At 39.5% G+C, this 21,266-nt stretch overlaps 2 protein-coding genes across 11 annotated transcripts; both read right to left on the bottom strand.

Moving 5' to 3' along the window:
* Positions 1-1,140: 1,140 nt before the first annotated feature.
* LOC112465872 lies at positions 1,141-2,431 on the bottom strand. Its single transcript, XM_025033641.1, has 2 exons — positions 2,008-2,431; positions 1,141-1,829 (listed from the first exon to the last, which is right to left on the bottom strand). The coding sequence occupies exons 1-2, from the start codon at positions 2,025-2,027 to the stop codon at positions 1,451-1,453; spliced, it is 399 nt and encodes a 132-aa protein (XP_024889409.1). The 5' UTR covers positions 2,028-2,431; the 3' UTR covers positions 1,141-1,450.
* Positions 2,432-10,987: 8,556 nt separating this feature from the next.
* Positions 10,988-20,545, bottom strand: LOC112466023 (RING finger protein unkempt homolog). 10 transcript variants are annotated; one of them, XM_025033879.1, is made up of 12 exons: positions 20,172-20,545; positions 19,221-19,430; positions 15,757-16,179; positions 15,461-15,684; positions 14,887-15,029; positions 14,588-14,791; positions 14,113-14,305; positions 13,750-14,018; positions 13,454-13,666; positions 13,206-13,361; positions 12,966-13,136; positions 10,988-12,840 (listed from the first exon to the last, which is right to left on the bottom strand). In XM_025033879.1, exons 1-12 carry the CDS (start codon positions 20,228-20,230, stop codon positions 12,685-12,687), a joined length of 2,421 nt encoding a protein of 806 aa, XP_024889647.1. In that variant the 5' UTR covers positions 20,231-20,545; the 3' UTR covers positions 10,988-12,684. The 10 variants fall into 10 exon arrangements, with proteins under 10 accessions (XP_024889647.1, XP_024889664.1, XP_024889698.1 ...); XM_025033896.1 differs by having other exon boundaries at positions 12,966-13,118; XM_025033930.1 differs by having other exon boundaries at positions 12,966-13,118; positions 14,588-14,767.
* Positions 20,546-21,266: the final 721 nt, after the last annotated feature.

Here is a 21,266-nt window from a genome sequence, read left to right as displayed (position 1 = left end):
TTGATTTCTTATTTCTGATCGCTAATATCTGTTCCTTGCTCCTTATATTTTTCATTGTGCGGAGGCTCTTACAACACAATTATAATTAATTGTCTATCTCAATATTAGCTAATATTACTTCGCTGTTTCGGTCTTCGTTCGTTAAATGTGTACGTAGCTTAACATGTGCGCGCCATTTTGTGGAAATCTATTGCGCAGATTGTTTCCTGTTGCAGGAAGCATCTTTTCCGAGATCAGCGTACCGTCACGTTTTATATACAACCATCTCGAATAAAACAATCCTCTTTTTTATTATTAATTGATCGACAAAATGAACCTCGAATTGCAGAAACTACGGGAGATTTTGTTCCCGTCCCCGTTCGCGATTTTTGCCCATTTCAGAGACTTGGAGAAAACGCCCACGTGTCAGAATTTTGTCCATCTAATTGTCGTTATTAACGTTAATAATGCGTTAGAATGAAAAATACCGGGAGAAAACTCGTCAGCGAGAAATGCCGAGATGACGAAATCGATTGACGAACAATCCCCAGCACAGTGGTCGCACGTTTCACCTTACTGAAGTCTTTCCAAATTGAAATTCCCAAAAACGTCTCTCGCGTAAGCGTTGGTTAAATTCTTTTTTTTTCTCGATTATTACTATTACTATTTATGGATTTATAAAAAAAATGTGATATTACGATATCTATATTTAGAATGCAATACCCGCATATAAATTGCTCACTCTAAAGATGCCCAAATGCGTTTTGCGTTCTTCTAACACAGATTTAAGAAAATGGGATGACTATTTACCTGATTTACTCTGTTCCACTGTCCGCACGAGACTGAACGACGAGTACTTGAAGTTGAAATGGTTGAAATGGCCGAATTGGAAAGTGCTAAAGGCGTGCCATTGGGAAAAACTCATTGGCATTCAGCGTCTCAGTTTTTAAGTTTTTCCAGAATCAGACTCGCTAATTCTACCAATGAAATACGCGTCAAACATTCAGTGCTGCCAGTGCCAGTGAGTTTTTCCCAATGGAAAACGTTATAAGAAAAAAAGTTGTTAAAAAGAGACAGCGAAAAGATGAAGCGTTAAATCGGAATTGAAAGTCGCTCTGTAAGGTAAACGTCCCAATAGCCGGACGTCTAACGATGCTAGTTCGATTTTGTTTAATTTTCATAAGTACTCACGAGTTTTAATAGTCTAATTATGTATCCAAATGAAAGGTGGGATATAAGAGCTTACTATTAACCCATAAAAGACATGAAAAGTATTTAAATTATTATAATAATAATAAAAATTGTAAAGCATACAAATGTACCAGTATCCGGACGCGAGGAAATGCTTGTCCCGATTACTAAACTTCTTCGACCCAATATCCGGACACGATAATCATCCAAATAAAATGAAATAATTAACGATTTTAACACATCCTCTGTAGCTGAAGCACGAGTACGTGTCAATTTTGAGCTACTCTGAGGCACAATTCTGGATAACGTCTACAGAAACCTTCATATACCAATGTCTACCGGACTTGTTATTTGACACTAACGAAAGCACACTATCGAGCAGCTGATTTCTACTAACTGGGAAACCTCTATCACAGCAGTAGATTATCCATTCTGTTATTCTTCTTTCGTTATCCTCTTCTTTCGTTAAAATAGTCGGTGATCCTTTAGAACACTTCACAGGATAGATATTTTTGGATTTGCAGTAAAACGTGCTTCTCGGTACATTATACTTTTGTGTTGCCTCTCTCAACGACATGCCATTTTTTATGTCTTTCAAAGCAGCATTTATATTTTCTTGTGTATATTTCTTTTTTATTATTTTCGGCATGTTTGTGATTCTAAAAAACACAAAATATTTACTTACTTTTAGTGTCAATGCAGATACATTGCAAGGTTATGTACGGCATTCTTGTCTAAATTAATATATTTCTTTTTAAATTATTGAAATATATATTTGTAGATGTTAAACTAATATTGATAATACTATTAAATAACATTATTTATAAAAATACTTACATAATTAATCTTAATAGCATTTATTTATTCCGATTCAGTTAGTGGTACTTTCCAACTACGTGTCATCAAAGCGAGTTGTACCGGTAACTAGCACACGATCAGTTACTAGGCAGTCACGTAAATTACTGTACCAGTAACTAAATTCACAAAATTTGCCCAAAAATATTGTTTATATCAATTAGAGGCATATCAGCATATGTTTGTAATTATTCTACACCTTTCTTGACTTCAATAAAACTTTGTTTATACAATAAAAACGCGAAATAAAATAAAAATTATCTTAACAAGTAAGACGTGTTTTCTTAAGAAAATGGTAAGAACACTGTCAAAATATGCCTTTCGCCTAAATGCGTAACAAATTTATCTCTTACTGCACGTTAATTTTTATAATATTTAAAATGTCTTATTATATAGATATTCTTAAATATTTATAGATTTCGATAAAATTTTGAAATTATAATAAAAAAACCATTTGAGATTAATAACGACAAATTTTCATGTAAATGTCCGGATATAGGGTCATGTCCGGCAATCGGGACGTTTACCTTAAGGTGAAGCGGGGAGCACACACTTCTGCATAACGCATAATGCGTATTATAAGCATAAGAAAATTGATTAGTTTATTTTCTTATACACATGTGTATGGACCAATCAATTTTCTTATGCTTACGCATTATGCAGAAGTGTGTGCTCCTCGCTTAAATGTCTGGACAATCTGGACAGTCAATGGACACACCTATGTCTCGACACCTTTATCATTTTAGTCCTTAAATAATTATAACGCAAATTAAAATCAAAGATACAAATATTTTTCTTGTATTTTGAAACTTTAATTATAATATTCAACGTTAATTCGCGTTATACTTATTTAAGAACTAAAATGATATAAGTGTCCAGACATAGGTACGTGTTCGCTGACTGTCCAGGGATTGGTACATTTATCTTAACTAGAAATAAATATCAATATGTAACCATTTTTGAGTTTAGTTAATTAATTCGATAATAAGTCCGGTTTAAAATTCCAAGGGTTGCGTCAGAACACCGGAAAAACTCGAGAGATTTCTAAACGTTTCTTTTAGAACGATTTCTTATTCACTATGCAAATATCGAATCCGTATAAGGATTGTGCCGCTGTCAATAATTATTATAAATTAATAAGTAACGCTGTTTAATAAATGCAATAATTTATAAATTTTTTTTCTGAAAAAATTGAAAGAGGAGAGATCGTCCGATTTTCCGATTCCTCAGAATCTGCGCGTTTGCTAAAAAAAAGCTTGCGCAATATTTTGCAACTGAGCACAACGCGCGATAATTATTGCGCAATTATTAGTATTCCCGGTATTGCACGTTTGAATTGAACGCGAGCGCGATCGCGGATATTAGGCTTGTTCGTTTTCGCTGTTCGTTATCTGAACTAGCGCGATAAGTTAGAATTAAAAAAATATATATTTGTTTTATTCTGACTTATTGCATTAGTTCAGATAATGCAGCGAAAACGAATAGGCCTATTATTTAAGATCTGTGCGAATTTTTCGTGGTTATCGAGCGAGCGACCGAAAGTAATTGAAAAGTATTGACATTATCAACTGTTCGACTAATCATCGATATATCAATATTTTCACGAATATTTCGACTAATTCTCGGTCATTATAAATATCTTGCAATTTTACCTTTAGAATTTTTAATAAGCGGATGTTTAATTATAAATTAACTGAATTAGGAGATATTTGTATATTTTTTTTCACATAAAGAGAATTAATATATTATATTTATATATATCGATGATTAGTCGAAAAAATATCATGGCTCCGGAGCTCGAAGTTGACCCGGTCTGAGGACCCTGATGGACCCTATTTAGATACAAATAGGGCCCATCAGGACCCTCGGGCCTGGACAACTTCGAGCTTCGGTGCCATGACATTGCACTTTTTCCTCTCCCCCATTTTCCGTAAATGGGGGAGAGGAAAAAGTGACACCCAGAAATTCTTGCGTGCCATCTTGAAATGAGATGGCTCGCAAGAATTTTAGGTGTCAGTCACGGAGATTAGAGAAATCTTCATTTCAGTCATTTCTCGCCTCTGACGCCACGCTTTAACATGCCCGCGGCGAGTACCTCAAGAAATCTTTTTCAAATATAGTACAACCGACATATAGTAGGCATATAATAGTACCGACATATAGTAGAACGCAATAACCGCACGACACACCAAATAAAATTGATTCAATTTTTATTGATTTACAATGTTTATTCTTATAAGACACAACTTATGGTAAAATAGCATAAGAAGCGATAACGAACGATCTGTCCTACGAATTAACGTACACAATCGTCACTATATCCTTATCGTTATCGTATTATCGTTATTAATCCTTTTAGCGTATAAACTTTCAGTCGTCAAAAATAATGCATTCGAACGAAATACACCTCTTCCTTGGTTCTCTCTACCTACTACGCGCTACTTGGTAAAATCTTTTAAATCTGTGTATTGCCAAAAATACGTGTCTCGTCGATATCGTAATTTCTTTTTGTCCATCCGAGCGATTTGTATCCCTCGTTTTTATTTCTTACTCAGGTTGTATAGATTTGTACTGGTATCCATTAGAATATGCTACACCGAAGAAGAGACAGACAGAGAAAGAGAGAGGGAGACAAACATTCAAAAGGGGATCAAAATGAGTCGTGTGATTTAAGGTAGATCTTCCGATATATACGTTCTTCAGATATCCAGACACGAAACTCCGAAGCTCTCGATCAATGTGCGGGAAGAAGATATCCCTCAATAGAAACAGGTGAGTCGAGAGAACCCGAATATATTCTCACGAAAGATTAAAGAAATTCAATTTTGTAGGTGCCTCCACCGATTTCTCTCGATCCACCTGTTTCCCGCGGAGAACACGAAAGATTTAATGTTCATTTCTATCAACTTTAATCTCGATTTTATTTATCTTTTTTAGTTCTAAGAATTAGAAGAAGGTAAAAAGTAAGTTAAAACCGAGATCGAAGTTAATTTGCACTGGTAAAGATGAACCTAAGGGCGACTTCGACTAAACTCCGATTAAGTCAGCCGGCGATCCAGCTATAACATGATTTCATCGTCTCGATCTTTTCTTCCACATTAGGCAACAAATAATTAATAATTCTAATCACATTGATAAAATAGTACGGATGTCAGTTAATTACTGATTCATCGAACCGATCGCTTGAAGCAAAATCTTCAACTGTACAATTCATCATTTTTTATCCTCTTTTCTCGTATCTTGGACAACAAATAATTAATACTATCGGTGTTAACAAAACAGTACAAATGTCGCACGCTAAGTTAATCGCTAATCGGAATTTGGCCGAGGTCAGCCCAAGAGCGCCGCGAAACTTTCCGTCTGACGACGATGTTATGCAAAACGATCCCATCGTCGATTAAAATTGTTCTCCCCGAGTTGCTCGTTCGCCAACGTGTACCCCTCGAAAGAACTCCGCGGAATCGCAACCTCCGTGACAAAAAGCGGCGGCGCACTCCCCCGACTGAGGATTTTAGAAGTTACAAAATTACAAAAACCCGCATCGCGCAGAAAGTCGTGCGGAAGAGATATGAGTCGGGTAGGGAACGAAGGGGGACGTATATATAAATACACGCATATGTAGAGAAGCAGCCTGATCGGAACGACAGCCATCGTGGAGATCCTTAATTGTCCTTTGCGTGGTACGTTATTGTAACAATTTATCTCTATATACCTCAGCTCGGGTAATTGCGCGACTAAATTGTATCTATTGTTTCCATCACACAGGACGAACGCGCGCGCCCTACGAACAATCGTGTTCGCGACAGTTTGCAAGCCTTGCGTCTTCGTTTCGTCGTCTCACCACGGCGAGATCTCTTATTCGCTAAGAAACGACGTCTCGCGCGAGAAACTCGGCACGCCTCTCGTCGTAGATTCAAAAAACAAAGAACATCTCAATATATTAAATTATATATATATTAAGAAAATGGTACACATAATTTTCAATTTATAAGCGCTACCTAATCGCCTTAGAAACTACGGGACGTAAAAATAATCGCTAAAAAGAACTCTCTCGGCTCCTGCGAAATGCCAGATAAGAAAACGTTTTGTTCTGCGCACGTCTAGAAGCAGACAGCAACAATAAGAAGTAATAAACAATTTCTTTTTCTTTCTTTCCTTGCGCCAACGTAATTTTGCGACCTGACTTTAATTAAGCTTATGACAATAAATTACAGCAGTCTTGATATCGTTTTATCGTCAACACTTTGTACGACCTTCTCGAGAATGCGGTTCTTGTTTCGATCCACGCAATTTCTTACTCTCCCTTTATTCCTTCGCGCGAGGGCCCTTTGCGCACGCCACGTGTGTGCATATTAAAAAAGAATTTATGATAAATCATCAGTGATTCATCCTGTGAAAGCAACGAATGTGACTGCACGAACGAAAGGTTTCTCCTTATTCTCTTTGCTTTCGCGACTCTCTCGTTTCTCAACTCGGATATTCCGGACGTTCCTTAATCGATTGTTACAAACACACCGTGTGAGCACGAGTAAAATAGATACGATTCGTTCACGCAATAGCCCGCAAAGTATACAATACTTAGTACCTTAACCGCTTAATGTATAAGTACATTGCTTTTTTTAAACACCAGAAGTTACACAATATACGAATATATCGATTCTGCTTTTCTACGCCGAGCGTATCCAAAGTCGAGCTGTGTGAGAGAGCAATGCCTATTGTTTCTCTTTATATATATATATATTATGTACATATATCAAGCTTACAAATATAAGATTTGTTTAAACGCGTTTGTTTCATTTTGCGCTGCCTCCTGACTTTTAATGGCCTCAAAAAGCACTACGCCTAAACATTATACACTGTATCGGAAGACGGCGTTTACCGTAATATTGCAAAAATAGTAAAAAATTTAAAAGGGGGCACATTTCTATACACAATTCCACATTATCGAGAACTACGGAGAGCGCGCTCCTCGACGCTCCTCTCTCGCGAATCTCCAATCAGATTCAAGTCCCGAAAGTTGATGATAAATTTACGTGTTTGCTGCGTGTAATCACACATGTTGGTTCGACGAATTTTTGCGAAATGCGGTTTTCCCCCATAAACGGCCTGAGAATGCGGAATTAGCTATAGAAATTAGAAACATCAACAGATCACATTCACTTCTCGCAGAACGCAACTTTATTACTTTCATAAGTCTGTCGAAAAAATGGCACTGCTTGCACATCGTTCTCTTCATGCAAATTGTTATTACGTTTCCCTCGCTTAACGCAAAGAGCTTGTTAAATAATATGCGAGACCACTGCGGGCTATGTAGGTGGCCAATTTACGTTCGCTTTCCTCTCGAGACGAGCGTGCTCCACGAACTTGCGACTCGATCGTTCCCTTTTTTTTTCTTTCCAACTTTTATAGAAAATATCAGCGATGAAATATGAGGGTGCAAATGACTGTTGCGCGGCTTTCTCGTTGATTCTATTCTTACAACCGCTAAGACACGTACCTTGCAACGCAATTATAACTGCTGAAATACTTTGTTTCTCTAGCAAGTAAATGTAGCGCGAGTAGTTACTGGTGCAAGCGTTACTTTACGCATTACAGAATTATAAAAAAGGTAGAAATTGTCCATTGAAAAATACGAATCTATTATTGAAATGTATAATTGAAATCTATTAATTAGAAGTGACGATGAATTTAAATTCCATCGATAAAATTTTAATGTACATTCGATATATATCGAAGAATGATCGTAAAAGCAATATGAAAATTTTTAATTAAAGTATCAATTGTGACGGAAGTTATGATCCTAAAGAAGAAGAATATATAAGTGGCATACCGAGCGATTTGGTCTAACTGTAGGCGTGATCACAGTCGTACAGCCATTTGTTACCTCGTATTTTTCACAAACAAGCCTAAACTCGGATCACGTAGGTTCGCATCGACCGTCACTGCGCTCCGATGAATCAACGGATAATTAAAAATATAATTATATCGTGATGTCATAATGTTCCATAAATGACTAAGCGACCATTCGGTTGAAAGATAACGGAGAATTGATCTATGAATCTAGGCAAATTTGAGATATCTTAAACAGTTCGTAACATAAATATTTCGAAGATTATAAATCGTGTAACGATCGTAATAATGTGAGTCGCAGTAGATAACGTTCTTACTGATAACGCGAGTCGGTTCTTGCGGAACAACAAGGAATGTCCGAAAAGTCTTCGCGGACATTGAGCAAACGTTTTCCTCTTTTTTTTTATTCTTTCGCAAACAAGAACACACATTTCGCTACACGAATAAATGAAAATGATTTTCGTGATATCTTAATATCAAGGATCAGCCATGCTATGAAAATAACAAATGCAGTAATCGTTATATCAAAATTACGAGTGATTAAAGGACGACACAGGTCTATAGCAAGTACTTTTAGTTATAAATCGTGATATAAATGTTCAGCAAATATCCCTTTATAGATATTACAATTTTTACGCAATTATTATACAATATTCTAGTGATTATGTGTATGCTTTTTTTCGTCTGAACCGTGCCGATAATTCCTCCCCGATGTTGTCAAAATACCTCCTCCTCCTCCCTCCCCCTGCGTCTGCCGTCTCGCGCGAATTACGCAAAGTGCGACGGGCGATCACGTAATATTTTCAACTAGTGCATAAACAAACGCAATTACAATGTAGCCCGACCCCGTTTTACAACGCAGAGGAAGAGTTATTCGCACAGGACAGAGCGTATAACGTTTGTAATTGGTATTATTGTAACTTGTCAAAAATATAGTGTTCAATTTTAATTCGCCCTATTGTTGGTTTTCTTTGTGCAATCGAAGTAAACGTTGTTGAATGCGTTCTAAATTCAAGAGTCACATTCGTAAGCATTTCAGCAGGATTTTGAGATTTAATTTCAAACACGGATTAGTCGGGCACTGCCTGAAATATTGGCGATACTCGGAACAAACTTGGAATTTTGCTGCTCGATATATACATTCATTATCGACATATACATATTTCTTTCTTCATTTCTATAATGGTGAGAACCAATTATTATTATTATTATTAAAATTGATCCGATCAAACGTTCGACTTTTAGATACGATAGATAATGATCGAGCGTACACAACGATAGTATGTCATCAAAATGCTCCAAAATGCGCGAGATAATTGATGAAACCAACAACGGGGGACAGTAGTATATAAATATTCAACTGTATGTTTTCTTTGTTACACGATAATATTAGCTAATCATCCACTTTGTTACTCTCCTATTACTCTATTTTGTAGCTAAATTTGTTGCTTTCACAATAATTTATATTCTAAATATATTTTATATTTTTAATTGTGTTATTTAATTGTTATAGAAGTAAAATAGTACAATATAATGTAATTGTTTGTAATATTCATATAACCCTATTATTCAGGAATATCATTTCTAAACGTTCCGTTAAACGTAACGCGATCGTAACTTTCCTCCGATTATTCAAAAGATGAAAAAGGTTCTCTCGCATTTTTTCCGTATACAAAAAACTGTTATGACTTGGATATGATCCCATTATTTGTAACATTGTTGCCTTAGATACAAATACTGTGGAAGGAAGTTCGATCGCGGAATATTATTGAAAAAAAAATCGCATTCTTTATAAGTACCTTCTTTTTTTTAACAATTTCAACGATTTACTAAACGCGCGTATTTCTTTTGTCGATTATTGTAAACTCGTAGATCTCAATATCAATTGGGAATTTACTTTCTCTATCACGTGGTGCACACTAGCCACATAAAAACTGAGACATCGAAAATAGTGCACTAATTGCTTGATATTTTATTTTTTATTTTAAATAGTTAAATCTAATATATTATATTTATACACACGTAAATAGTGCCAAAATGTGCCAAGTGGACACGTGAGGAAAAATACAAAGAAATAAATATATTTCAATATTATAACATTCCTGTACTTATAAAGAATGCATTCGAATGAACGCAAGAAAAAAATGCATTATTATAAATGTTTCTCTCTTAAATCCTAAATAGTTCTTTGAAAATGGTGTTATGGTATATGCGGCCTCTAAGAAAATTAAAATATGCCGTCTACTTATCAGGTGAGATCTCTCACGAGACCACGTAATGTTATATCGACCGGAAGAGTCGGAAAGAAGAAATGAAAGGCGAAAACCTTGGATATTATCTAGATATTAAAAATGTCAATAATCAAAAGAGAATGGACTTTCTATCTCTCTAAAATTGCTTCTTATATCCTCAATCTAATTAAGAATGTATAGCACATCAAAGAAAAAGTTTATTTCAATAATTCTTATTTATTCCTACATTATTCCGTATTGTAGCATAATTTTTAAAAAACAGTAATCTTTAGACCATATATACCATAATAGAGAAAATTGTAATTTTCATTTTTAAATAACATCTATTATATTTTAATATTAATAATCTGCAATAAAAAACTGATGTAATAAAAACATTCATTTATTTTTTGGCCTCACTTTTTGACACTAAACTATGAAGGTAATTGAAAAGGGTGGAGAAAAATAAACGAGAAAGAAAAAAAACCAGTAACAACTAGCGCTGTTGCGAATGTCAGAGAATTCCACAATTAAGTAAATGTCTGCTACAACAATACCCCTTTGTGTTACAGATAATAATAATAAAAAAAAAAAAAAATTTCTAAAAAAAAAAATTCTCGATTATATCTCTCGAAAGATTAATCCTGAGTAAACTAGTCAACGTCTTACAAGTCGCGTAAAAGTGTCGTTAGATGTTTTGTGCGGGGTATTAAACTTGAGTTTAATAATTTCATAATTCTCGAAATTGTAATACATATGTATATTAAATAAAAGTAGTCTTTAAAATTGATTATTGTAACATTTCATGTCTATACGAGGAAAAAATTTGATAATGCTGTCCTATCTATCCTATAATCGTTTATATCTTAGGCAATTATATATATATATTTTTTTTCTCATCATGAGTGTATAGTCATTTTTTTATCATAGAGTTTAACAACTACATCTTTAAAATGAATATACGCATAGAGCCGGGTACATAGACGTACTTCACACGTCCTAATTAGCATACTTGTAGCATGCCAATGAACTGTAACACGTATGTCACGTTTGACTTGTGTATGCATTATATTTTTATATATATATATTTATGAGTTAATTTTTTTTTTGATTAAATTGAAAAATCCTAAGTATCTCTAACATCCTTACATCTACAATTGTAAAAGCCTACAACACGAAATGAGGGTAATTGGTTCAATAATCTAATTGAATAATTGATTGAATATTAAACTTCTTCGTTACTATCACACACTATTTAATTTAAATGTCCTCTAATAACTCCATCGCAAATACTAGTACACAATTAAGCATATTTACGACCTAAAAAGTGGATTGTTACAAAAAGTACGAAACATATACAAGCCACATTATAGAACGAAAGAAAGCAAGTGTATTTTACGTAAAATTGTTAAAAATATTAATCATCGTAAACTTCGATGTGCCCGAAGTGTAAATATTTTTCAACTGCCGATATACTTAATGAACGTAACGAAAGGCAGAACAAATTGAAAAAAGAAAAGAAGAAAAGGAATAAGCGGTAATAACACCGTTAGATAGAAAAGAAACGATAAACAAATGAGATATATATATGTATAATACCTTTTATATAATAAAATTGTTTTAGCGCTATCTATATTTCGGTTGTTTTGTAAACTCCCATACTCTTTATAACTACATGAGAAATCTTTGTTATTAGATATATAAAAACCTAGAAATTATATAATATATTTATATACCTCTTATATAATATTTATATCTTCAATATTAGGTTTTCAACGAAAAATATAAAATTTGTTAATACTTATATTATTACATTCAGTACGAATCAATTGGAAAATCCTATTAAATATATAGATTTAAATATAATAGAAATATCATTTTTTCTGTGACATACGTTTCACAGCTCAACCATCGAGAAAAAAATCCTCCCATTTTTTTTTTAATGCAAGTGGGAGGAGACTTTTGTTGCGTTTATTAATATTATTAATTTTTTTTTAAACAATTATATAGTTTTCGAGGTCCCGAAACTTTGTCCACAACTGCGATTATATTGTTCTCGTGCTAAATGTTCTGTAACCCACATATATTTGCGTTATAAACGCTGAATGTGTATAGTTAACACCCTGCTAGATATTTATTTTGAATTATGTATAAAATAAAACATCTTTGTTTTTTCTTTTTTAGGATCCTATAACGCTTACATTTAAGCGTTACATTTAAAAAAATGTGATATTCACTGAATATACATACATATATATGTATGTATAAATATACTGAGAGAAATATATATTTTAAGATTACACCAGTAAAGATTCTATCATCTTCGCGTACTCACTTTGGCGATAAATCAATCGTATTCTTAAAGTCAATTGGATTCTTGCGGGTACATGCTTACCGCGATAAGAAACGTGTTTTTCAGTGTTGTCACTGTACCAGAGTAAAAATACGAGTCCTTGCAAAATCGTGATACTACTCACATGATATTCTTTCAGAGTCTGCGGCTGCCAACGCCTCTTCGTTTTCTTTCTAACGAAAAGGCGGAAATTGTAACAACAGGATTCTAAGGAAAGGTTCGGGTCTAACTTGTTGAGACTACTGGAGTCTGACAGTACGGGCACTCGCGCTGACTCGGAGCGCACGTCGAACAGACCACGTAATGATTGCAAGATAGGGTCACCGTACGATTCTGCTCCTCGCAAACCATGCACTTTGTTGCCGTTTCTCTGTACAGCACCTGGCAATACAGCAATGTCAATAAGCTACATAGTATATACAACATATGTATTCTAGTATCTCTAGCCATATCTACTCATTTGAAAGACACCGATTGTTTCAGCGATTTGTGACAAAAGTTTTTACCTTTTCCACCTCTTCCAGATCCGAGCGCAATTGCGATTGAATCGATTTCAAGGTGGCTATCGATAGTGATCTAAGTTCGCTTGTTTTCCTCAGTGTATGAAGATACGGGCCGCCGTTGGATGCCTTGTTCTCGACCCTAAGCGCTTTCAGAGCCTGCAAAAAATCCATTCTCTGGAGCACGGCAAATTGGGGCTTCGATATCGTGAGATAATCGCGCGCTAAGTTAGGGGAGATATTCACCTCGTCTCTTTGCTGTTCGGCGATAGTCGCCTTCCTTTTCGCCTCCTCGCTTTCCAATTGCCACGCCGCGCAAGCCGCGCGCGCTTGATTAATACGCTCGTCCCATGTCGCCAATTGAGCACGGCTCGACGACAGTTCGTCTCTGAGCCTTTGTACCTGTAATAAGCGTGGATATATACGACCGATATCGTCACTGTCTTCGAGATATATCCGGGAGACACTCTTTTAACATATCGTGCAATTCTAACCTCGGACAACGATCCTGTGTTACTTGGACTAATGGAAAATGCATTGACCAATGGAGATGCTGGTAGAGTGGGTTGCGTACGCGATGGTGACATTCCTTGGTTCGCAAAATCGAATAAACTACTATTGAATCCACTAAGTTTAGAAGCCGAGCTACTAAGTTGCGAAATGTGATTGCTAAATGGATCTGATATCTGATTTATAAAGGGCAATGTCTGAAAGTAACCGAAGAAAAACAAGTTAGTAAAACCATTTAATATTTATCATAATACGGGAGGATAAAAAAAGGTCAGCTTACGGATTCCATGGAATCTTGATGAGAGAATCTCGATCCGGTAAGAAAACCAGTCTGTAATTGCTGAAGCGGGCTCGAGGTTGATGGCGAGAAATTGGTAAGAACTGAACGTTCAGCCATGCCCGGTATATTGACCGGGGCCGAGCTACCGAGTAAACCGGAGCTAGCTAGGCCTGCCGATATCGAATTGCCAATCGGTGAATTTGTATCCCTATGAATTGAGTCGACTAAATTTAATGGGTCGTCTAAATGTAGCTCGTCTAATGCATTTCCTGGAAAAAGATCAAACATCCGCGTTAAGATATTGCATAATACGTAAACATGGTATGCATATATATATAATTGTTGGATACCGTTCACACTTACCTAGTACAGATTCCACAGTGTCGTTTGAGTAGAACGAATTCGAAAGTGGTGAAACAGTGGTTGCTAATGAGTGACTGCCTAATGTCCCGTTCAAATTGTACGCGATGTAGAGGCTCTGTTTCTGTTGGGCCTTTTCAGCTTTAGTTAACAAAGGATCGCTGTCGATGGCGACCATTTGCTTGCGAATTTCATTCTGTCGAAATCAACATCAATCATGTGATATATAAGAGAGATCCTAAATTATACGATTCTAAATTATATATCAATACTCCACGGAGTAAATCTAGAATCCAGAACAAGAACAAAGTGATGTAAATATAATTATTTTATCTATATTCTAATTTATAATAATTTATTAAATTGGATCTACGCTCATGCGAAACTTGGTTCTTCCACTCAGGTTCTAAATTCATTCCCGAAAGTACATGTGATATTGTCCGAAACACTACTGTTACATTGAAAAAACAAAACTTACAACTTGTATGAGAGAACTGGGGTTGTAAAGTATGTTCGTAAGTTTCTGCTGCGCAACCGCATTCATGGCGGAATTGGTATTATTGGAATTGTGCAGTTGAGCGCCAGGCGCTTTGCTGTGCGAACTGTTGCTACCCAAACTGCTGGTGCTGGCGGATTCCGAGACCTCGCCACTCCCATTCTGCAAGTCGATCAAGCGGTAACGCTAGGTTTTCAACATGGCATAAAAATACTATATTAAAATCGCTAAATAATATAAATTAAAGCAGTCTGTGCGAAATATGAAGGATCGAGACTCACGCTGCTGTCACTGAGTGGCTTGTCCTTGTCGTGGGAGCGCTTGTCAGGTGGAAGAGCGTTGCTGAGTATGTCTGCCAGATTCGCTCCGCAATCTATAGGTACCGCCATATCCCTCGCCAGGCTCATTTCTTCTGTTGGCAACACTGCTTCCATCAACACACCATACCAACGTCCCAATATATCAATTTTGAGAAACAATTTTGACGGCTATAGAATTTAGCATTTATCAAACTGGCTCTCTACGTGTAATTCCAAATGTGTAATTCGCGAAAGGGACTTGCGATTCGCGCGACCCACTTTGCGACTAATGTCCATTTCTATCAACGTAGGTTAATTTTAATCTTGGTTTACCTTACCTGTCTTCTTTTTCTAGTTCTAAGAGTTAGAAAAAGATAGAAAGTAAGTTAAACCGTGATTAAAGTTAATCTACATTGGTAGAAATGGACATAAATCGCGAACAATCGCGACAGTCAAGACAACTAGGTAAACGCGGCAATAAATTCTAGATTTCTCTCGTCGTACATGCACGGTATCATTGAACTCACAAAGCATATAATAAGACTGTTTTACGTACGATTGATGAGTGTACACTCACGGTCAACATGCGCGAAGGCGCAGAAGACGCCGCGCGGGCAGTAGCCAGCTTGTTGCACGTCGTTGCATTTAGTAGACTTGTAGATCTCCGGGTGAAACTGCTGCTCCGTGCGAGTATGACAGTACGTGCACGCATCTCCTTGCTCGCAGTTGCCCGGCTCGCCCCATTCTTCGCCGTGTTTCACATTCGGGCATGGCGTCGAGCTGCAATAATTTGTTAAACATTTAGGAATTATTTCCCGGTGTCCGACTGGGCGATCAGTCGACGATACTTACCGATACTTATATTTCCGCGGGCTGCGCCGCTTGTCCTTGCTGTTATGATACTGCGGACAGGCGTATCCCTGTCGGCAGAGCCGCGGCGGTCTCTTGCACGGCTCGGTCTTGTAGTTGCTTAGCACATAATTCGTGTCCTGCCACTTCGGGTCCTCATTCATCAGGTTACGCTCCTTGTCCAGTATGTTAGGCCCGTTTGACGAGGAGTTCGGATCCGAGTCCGGATTCTCCAACGCCTGGATCTCCTTGATGTCGTACACGGGCGGGCGCAGGTCATGATTGCCGTGCGCGAAAGCGCAGTGCGGACCATTCTTCACGCAAAATCCACGGGTGTCCGTGTCGTGCACGCACATGCACGTCTTGTAGTAGCGCAGATGATAACGCCTCTCCGTGTCGCCCGCGGTACGATGTAGGAACGGACACCTGTTCGACAAGATAATGTTTCACGACCTCGAGCTGACAAAACATGATGCTTTTTCTGTGCGTTCTTCTCCTTTTTTTCTCTGCAATCATTAATAGTCACCCTCGCATTCCTCAGATGATGCCGATATTGTGCGCCCTAGGCTCATAATCCATTTTCTCTTGGTCTTATCGATTTAACGATTTACAAAACAAATGTAATTATTTTCATATTAACAATATTATTTATCAAATTCTATTACAAGAATTGTTTTCATCAATAAATACAATAGACAATTAAACATTACACGATACTCTAAAATTTAAAATTTCTATCCTGGAACGTTGTCTACAATTCTTTTTTCATTACAATTACATTATATGACAAAAGAAAATAATGCAAATAATTTTCTAATTAATTGTTAATAATAAAAATAAAAAAATGTAATCATTTCCAAATTAGAAAACAGAAACAAAACAACTAAAAGTGATGAAAAAAATGTATTACGTATTAGCGATGATATTGAGATACTTAGAAATTTATTGTTAGATACATTCTTTTTATGTTTTGAACAAACCATGAGACATTGAACTGGTATTTTACCGTGTTATACAGTAGTATTCACGGTTAAATCAATATACGTTTAGTTGAACGGCGAGCAAAACTTTAATGACTCGATTACGACGCACCTAACACCACGAATAAGGCTTAGATACATAGTGATTCTTTGTTGTGCCATCGTGCCAAGTACGCGCGGGAAAATCGATAAGAGTGGGCTTCCTTTGTTCGGCAACTCATAACATTGGAAATTTCGGGGAAGAAATTCACGATGTGCCTTACGATCGCTCGATGAAAATCACTTTACGCCGAGCGGAATAAAAATTTATAGCCATAAAAATAATTTATGGCCTATTTAATGTCGGTGGGCTACCGTTTAAACCCCCACGCGACGATTTTTCCTGCATAAAACCGAACTACCTTTCACAGAAAAAGACAGAACGATTAGACGCAATTTTTCCGTGATACTCTTGCGGACGTGTCATTGTAATATTTATTTAATAAAAAAACTAAAGAAACTAATTGTTGTATACACGCTGCAAAGTTTGTTCAATTTCAGTAAACAACAATCGAGCCATTCTGTTCCTTGCACGTTGAACAAAATGACTTGTAATTTGTTGAATGTTGTTGATTATGAAATGGCCACCTGTTTATGCAAATCAAATGCGTATTTCGAGGCACGCGTGCGTGCGTACGTGTTTACGTTAACTGTCGTGGAAATGAAATTACAAAATGTTAAAGCGAGGCGCCGTTAAAAATATGGTATGTTAATTTATGCGCAAAGTGTGGAGAACTTTAACTTTCTGATGTTACAGTGTCACTGCTTCCGGCAAAAGATATGCTGGAATGTATAATCGATATCGCGAATTATCGGGAGATATTGCGTTTTTTATTCGGAAGTCGAGAAACGGAGACTCGAATCTTAATAAACATTATTAATATAATTCTCGCAAAAAATCATACAATTTATTAGAAAAGATGCTTTTTCTCGATCAGGCTGGATCTTGATAATCTAATAACAGTAGGTATTTCTGTGCACAGAAAAAAAAGAAGCGTCAAATCAAGACATATACTCATATATACGCAACAATCTATAATCTTGGAAATGAGATTATACTGCGCCAAGTTAAACGAAGAAAACTTGCTTGAACGAAGTCATTTATAATTCAACTAAGAAAAAAAAGTTGAAATTTTTATAAGATTATAGACTGTTGCATATGTACAAGTGAAGTATATAAATTTTGATTTGATTCTTCTTCTTTTCCCTACGCGTGAATGTTGTATACTTTTTCCGAATCAGTAAACTGCGCGTCGATTATTTGTCGATATTAAAAAAAAATAACTTCATGAGATCTAGGTCATAATTGAGAACACGACATCGCGGTTCCTCCGAAGAGTTATCATCGCGGGATCATCGGGTATCGTCCTTTAACGGGAGAGAATATTTACGTCGGAAGTGCGTTGTATCGGCTAAAAATGTCGCGGTGTCACGCCGCATTTCTCACCGGGGCAGATGTTACGTGTGCGTTACGTGTCAACGACCAACAAAGCGAGGACGGAGCACGACTCCGCTTCGTTCTCTCCTTTTTTTTCTCTCTCTCTTCCTTCTCTCAAGCCTCCGATTACCGAACTTTCGCAAACGAGCCGCCGTGAATCGTGGCAGCGGCGAGCTTCCCCGAGGAGGAGGAACGTCCTTCCGAGTCGCATTCCGAGAAGGTTTCGCATGCGTTTCCGCGGCAAGGATCTGCCCGCGAGGTCCTCCGAGAGAAAGGTGTAACCGCGTCAGGCTGTGTGGCACGTAAGGTGCTCCCGTGCGCGCGCGCTATACAACAGAATATACTTTAATTCATGTATACGACGTAGCACGCGGCCACTGGTCGATGGGAGGAGGCGGGCACACGCGGACGCCTAAAAAAAAAAAACGCGATGCGCAATTCCGCGCCGACGACGGGGTGCGCGCGGTATTTTTCTTTTCCCTCCCTCGCTCCTAATCCTCGGAGTTCCGCGCAACAATTGTCTCTCTCCGTGGGGAACGAAAGAACCGCGGGAACGCGCGCGAACGCGACGACGGAACGTAAACACGTACGTGCGCGCGCGAGGGACACGTACGCGGCACGATAGCAACGCTACGTGTACATATATCGCGTTACGTTATATATACACACACGTGTGTATATATATATACATATGTATAAACACATACGCATCACACGTATTCTTATCGTTACGAGAGAGCCGGTTGTTCGGCGATACCACGATACGAGAAAAACAGCGGTCCTCCCGTTCCTCGTCGACGAAGATTTCGAGGTGAAAACGTCGTCGCAAATGCCGTAACCGCTCTCTGCCATGATACTCGTGAACGAATACACGTACACACAACGCACACGTTCTATTCTCACGTACGCAGGTTTCTCACTGACGAAGAAGAACGCACCGTGTGCATCACGTAACTCGCCTCGCGACTCGCGATGCGCAATAAGAATAGAAAAAAGGGTAAAAAACTTACTCGTCCCCATCGGGGCAAATGCCAGTCGTCTCGTCGTACTTGGTGCAATAATTGTCGGCGCTGTAGTTGAAGGTGCGGTCCCTCTTTCTCACCGGTCTGCGCCTCCGCTGGTTCATGAAGTGCCAGTTGAAGCACGTGAACGGTCTGTGCTGCGTGCATTTGCGCTGGATGAAGAGGGGACACTGGTCGACGCGGAACTCCTTCAAGTATCTGGAATGCGAATCCACCGTGCTAGACATTATTTTTCGCCCGTGGGTTGCCGCGCTCTGCCTCCACGCTGCCGCCTCGCCGCCGCGTCTCTATCTCTATCTCTCTCTCGCACGCTCGCTCTCTCTCGTCACCGCCGCTCATACATGTATTTTTGCGGATCGTAGGACGCGCGCGTCGCGTATAGGCCGCGTTCGTTGCTCGCGGCTCTCCCGTTCTTCCCTCTCCGTCTCTCACTCACTCGCTCGCTCTCTCTCTCCCTCTCACTCTTCCGTTCGCACGGTCCCTCTCACTCTATCTCACTCTGCTCCCTCTCTAGCCGCACCGTTACCTTCTACTTTTATTCTATCTCTCTCACTCTCGCTATCTCTTTCCCTCCCACTCCCTCTCTCTCTCTCTCTCTTTATCTCTCTCACACACAATATGTTTAATTTTCCTTCGCACTGCACTTTCGGGATGTGTGGCGGTCCGCGGTCCGCGCACTTTCCGGCGCACAAACGGCCAACTCGTCAAGTCAAGTCAAGTCGTCACATCGCACGTCTCCCTCGCTCGTGGGCTCGCACTCTCGCCCTTCTCTCCCTCCCCCTCGCGCCTACGTGCCTTTTCTCTCGCGCTCGGCGGACAGATATACGATGCGCGCGACATGCTCCGCGAACCGCGGGCCGCGGGCTCCGCCGCCGCGAAGCTACGCGCACTGGTCGTTCACTCGGGCACGCGGCCCGGCTCCGGCCGGCCGCTACTTACGTGTAATGATTCGCCTTCTCCGCCTGAGCTGTCAACAAAGGTTTCGAGTCGGACTTCATCTTGGATACAACAACGCGAGCCACCGACCAACCGCGCTCGCGCACGAACACACGCACTAACACGTACGGCGTACGCCACCGACCAGCACGGCGAACCGTCTCGATCACCGTCACCGTCTTCTTCGTCTTCGCCTTCGCCGTCGTCACCGCCACGACCACCGCTATCGCCGCCACCGTCACCCGGTCACCGTTCGCTACCGTCGCTACTCGCTAGTCCCGCTACCAATCGCTACCGTCTCGTCGTCCCCGTCGCCGATCCGTGCGCCGTCGTCGTGTCGTCGTCGTCCTCTCGCCTCTCTCGGCCGCTCGCGCTCGCTGGCTGCTGGCTCGCTCTTGTCCACCCGCCCCTCCAGACCAGACGCGCGCGAATCTTATTGGCCGGGGTATGCGGGCCGCGCAGCGCGCACCGCGCAGTACGCGTTCTACGCGCCTCCGCGGGCCAATCGCCGCGTCCCTTCTCCCCCCGGTCACGTGACGCGCGATAGCTTTCAAGGTCATTGATGTTTTGGTTCACACGTAAACAGGATCGACGACGCTAGACAACGCGCGACGAGAATGACACGTAGCCGAATGCCCGATGCCGTCGTCGGCCCTCGTTTACGGCGTTTACGCGCCGTCCCACCTTCTCTTGGAAACCCGCCTTCCGCTCGAGCGAGTGGAACGAATGTATCTCCTTGGATCTCCTCTCGTTCGCCCGTCGATGAGAGGGTGAGAAGAACTCCGAGGAGTGACGCGTCATCGTGTCTCAAAAGGGCTACGTTTTGATAAGCGATAGCATTGGGAACGGCCTTCCTCGCGCGGTAGCCCCGGGCCCCGCCGGTGTTGCTGGTTGCTGGTTGCTTCCCCTCTCGACGGATGTGATTTATCGAACCACGCGCCGACTTATCGAAATACGAGAACGAGAGATAAGAAAGCGAAGAGCTCGCGACGTTCTCGCTTCATTATCTCGCTTTATCTCCGAGCGCGAGACTCCCGGCTCGCGATTAGTCAGGTAGACGAGACCACTTGTTGCCACCGGCTCCCCGTAGACGCTCCA

This window comes from Temnothorax curvispinosus, unplaced genomic scaffold (assembly GCF_003070985.1).
Source record: "Temnothorax curvispinosus isolate PA1 unplaced genomic scaffold, ASM307098v1 QBEX01001516.1, whole genome shotgun sequence".
In the NCBI taxonomy this organism is placed as follows: Eukaryota; Metazoa; Arthropoda; class Insecta; order Hymenoptera; family Formicidae; genus Temnothorax; species Temnothorax curvispinosus.
The sequence above is the reverse complement of the archived record's forward strand: the minus strand, read 5'-3'. Positions and strand labels throughout refer to the sequence as shown.

Bases quoted from the DNA above. Each gene is read 5' to 3' on its own strand.
- LOC112466023 (XM_025033879.1), bottom strand. From the start codon at position 20,230: ATGAAGTCCGACTCGAAACCTTTGTTGACAGCTCAGGCGGAGAAGGCG. The intron at 13,362-13,453 runs GTTAGAATTGCA...CGCTTATTACAG, and splicing joins ACACAGGATCGTTGTCCGAG to GTACAAAGGCTCAGAGACGA. The intron at 12,841-12,965 runs GTAAAAACTTTT...CTGTATTGCCAG, and splicing joins ATCTGGAAGAGGTGGAAAAG to GTGCTGTACAGAGAAACGGC.
- LOC112465872 (XM_025033641.1), bottom strand. From the start codon at position 2,027: ATGCTATTAAGATTAATTAT. The intron at 1,830-2,007 runs GTAAGTATTTTT...TGTGTTTTTTAG, and splicing joins ATGCTATTAAGATTAATTAT to AATCACAAACATGCCGAAAA.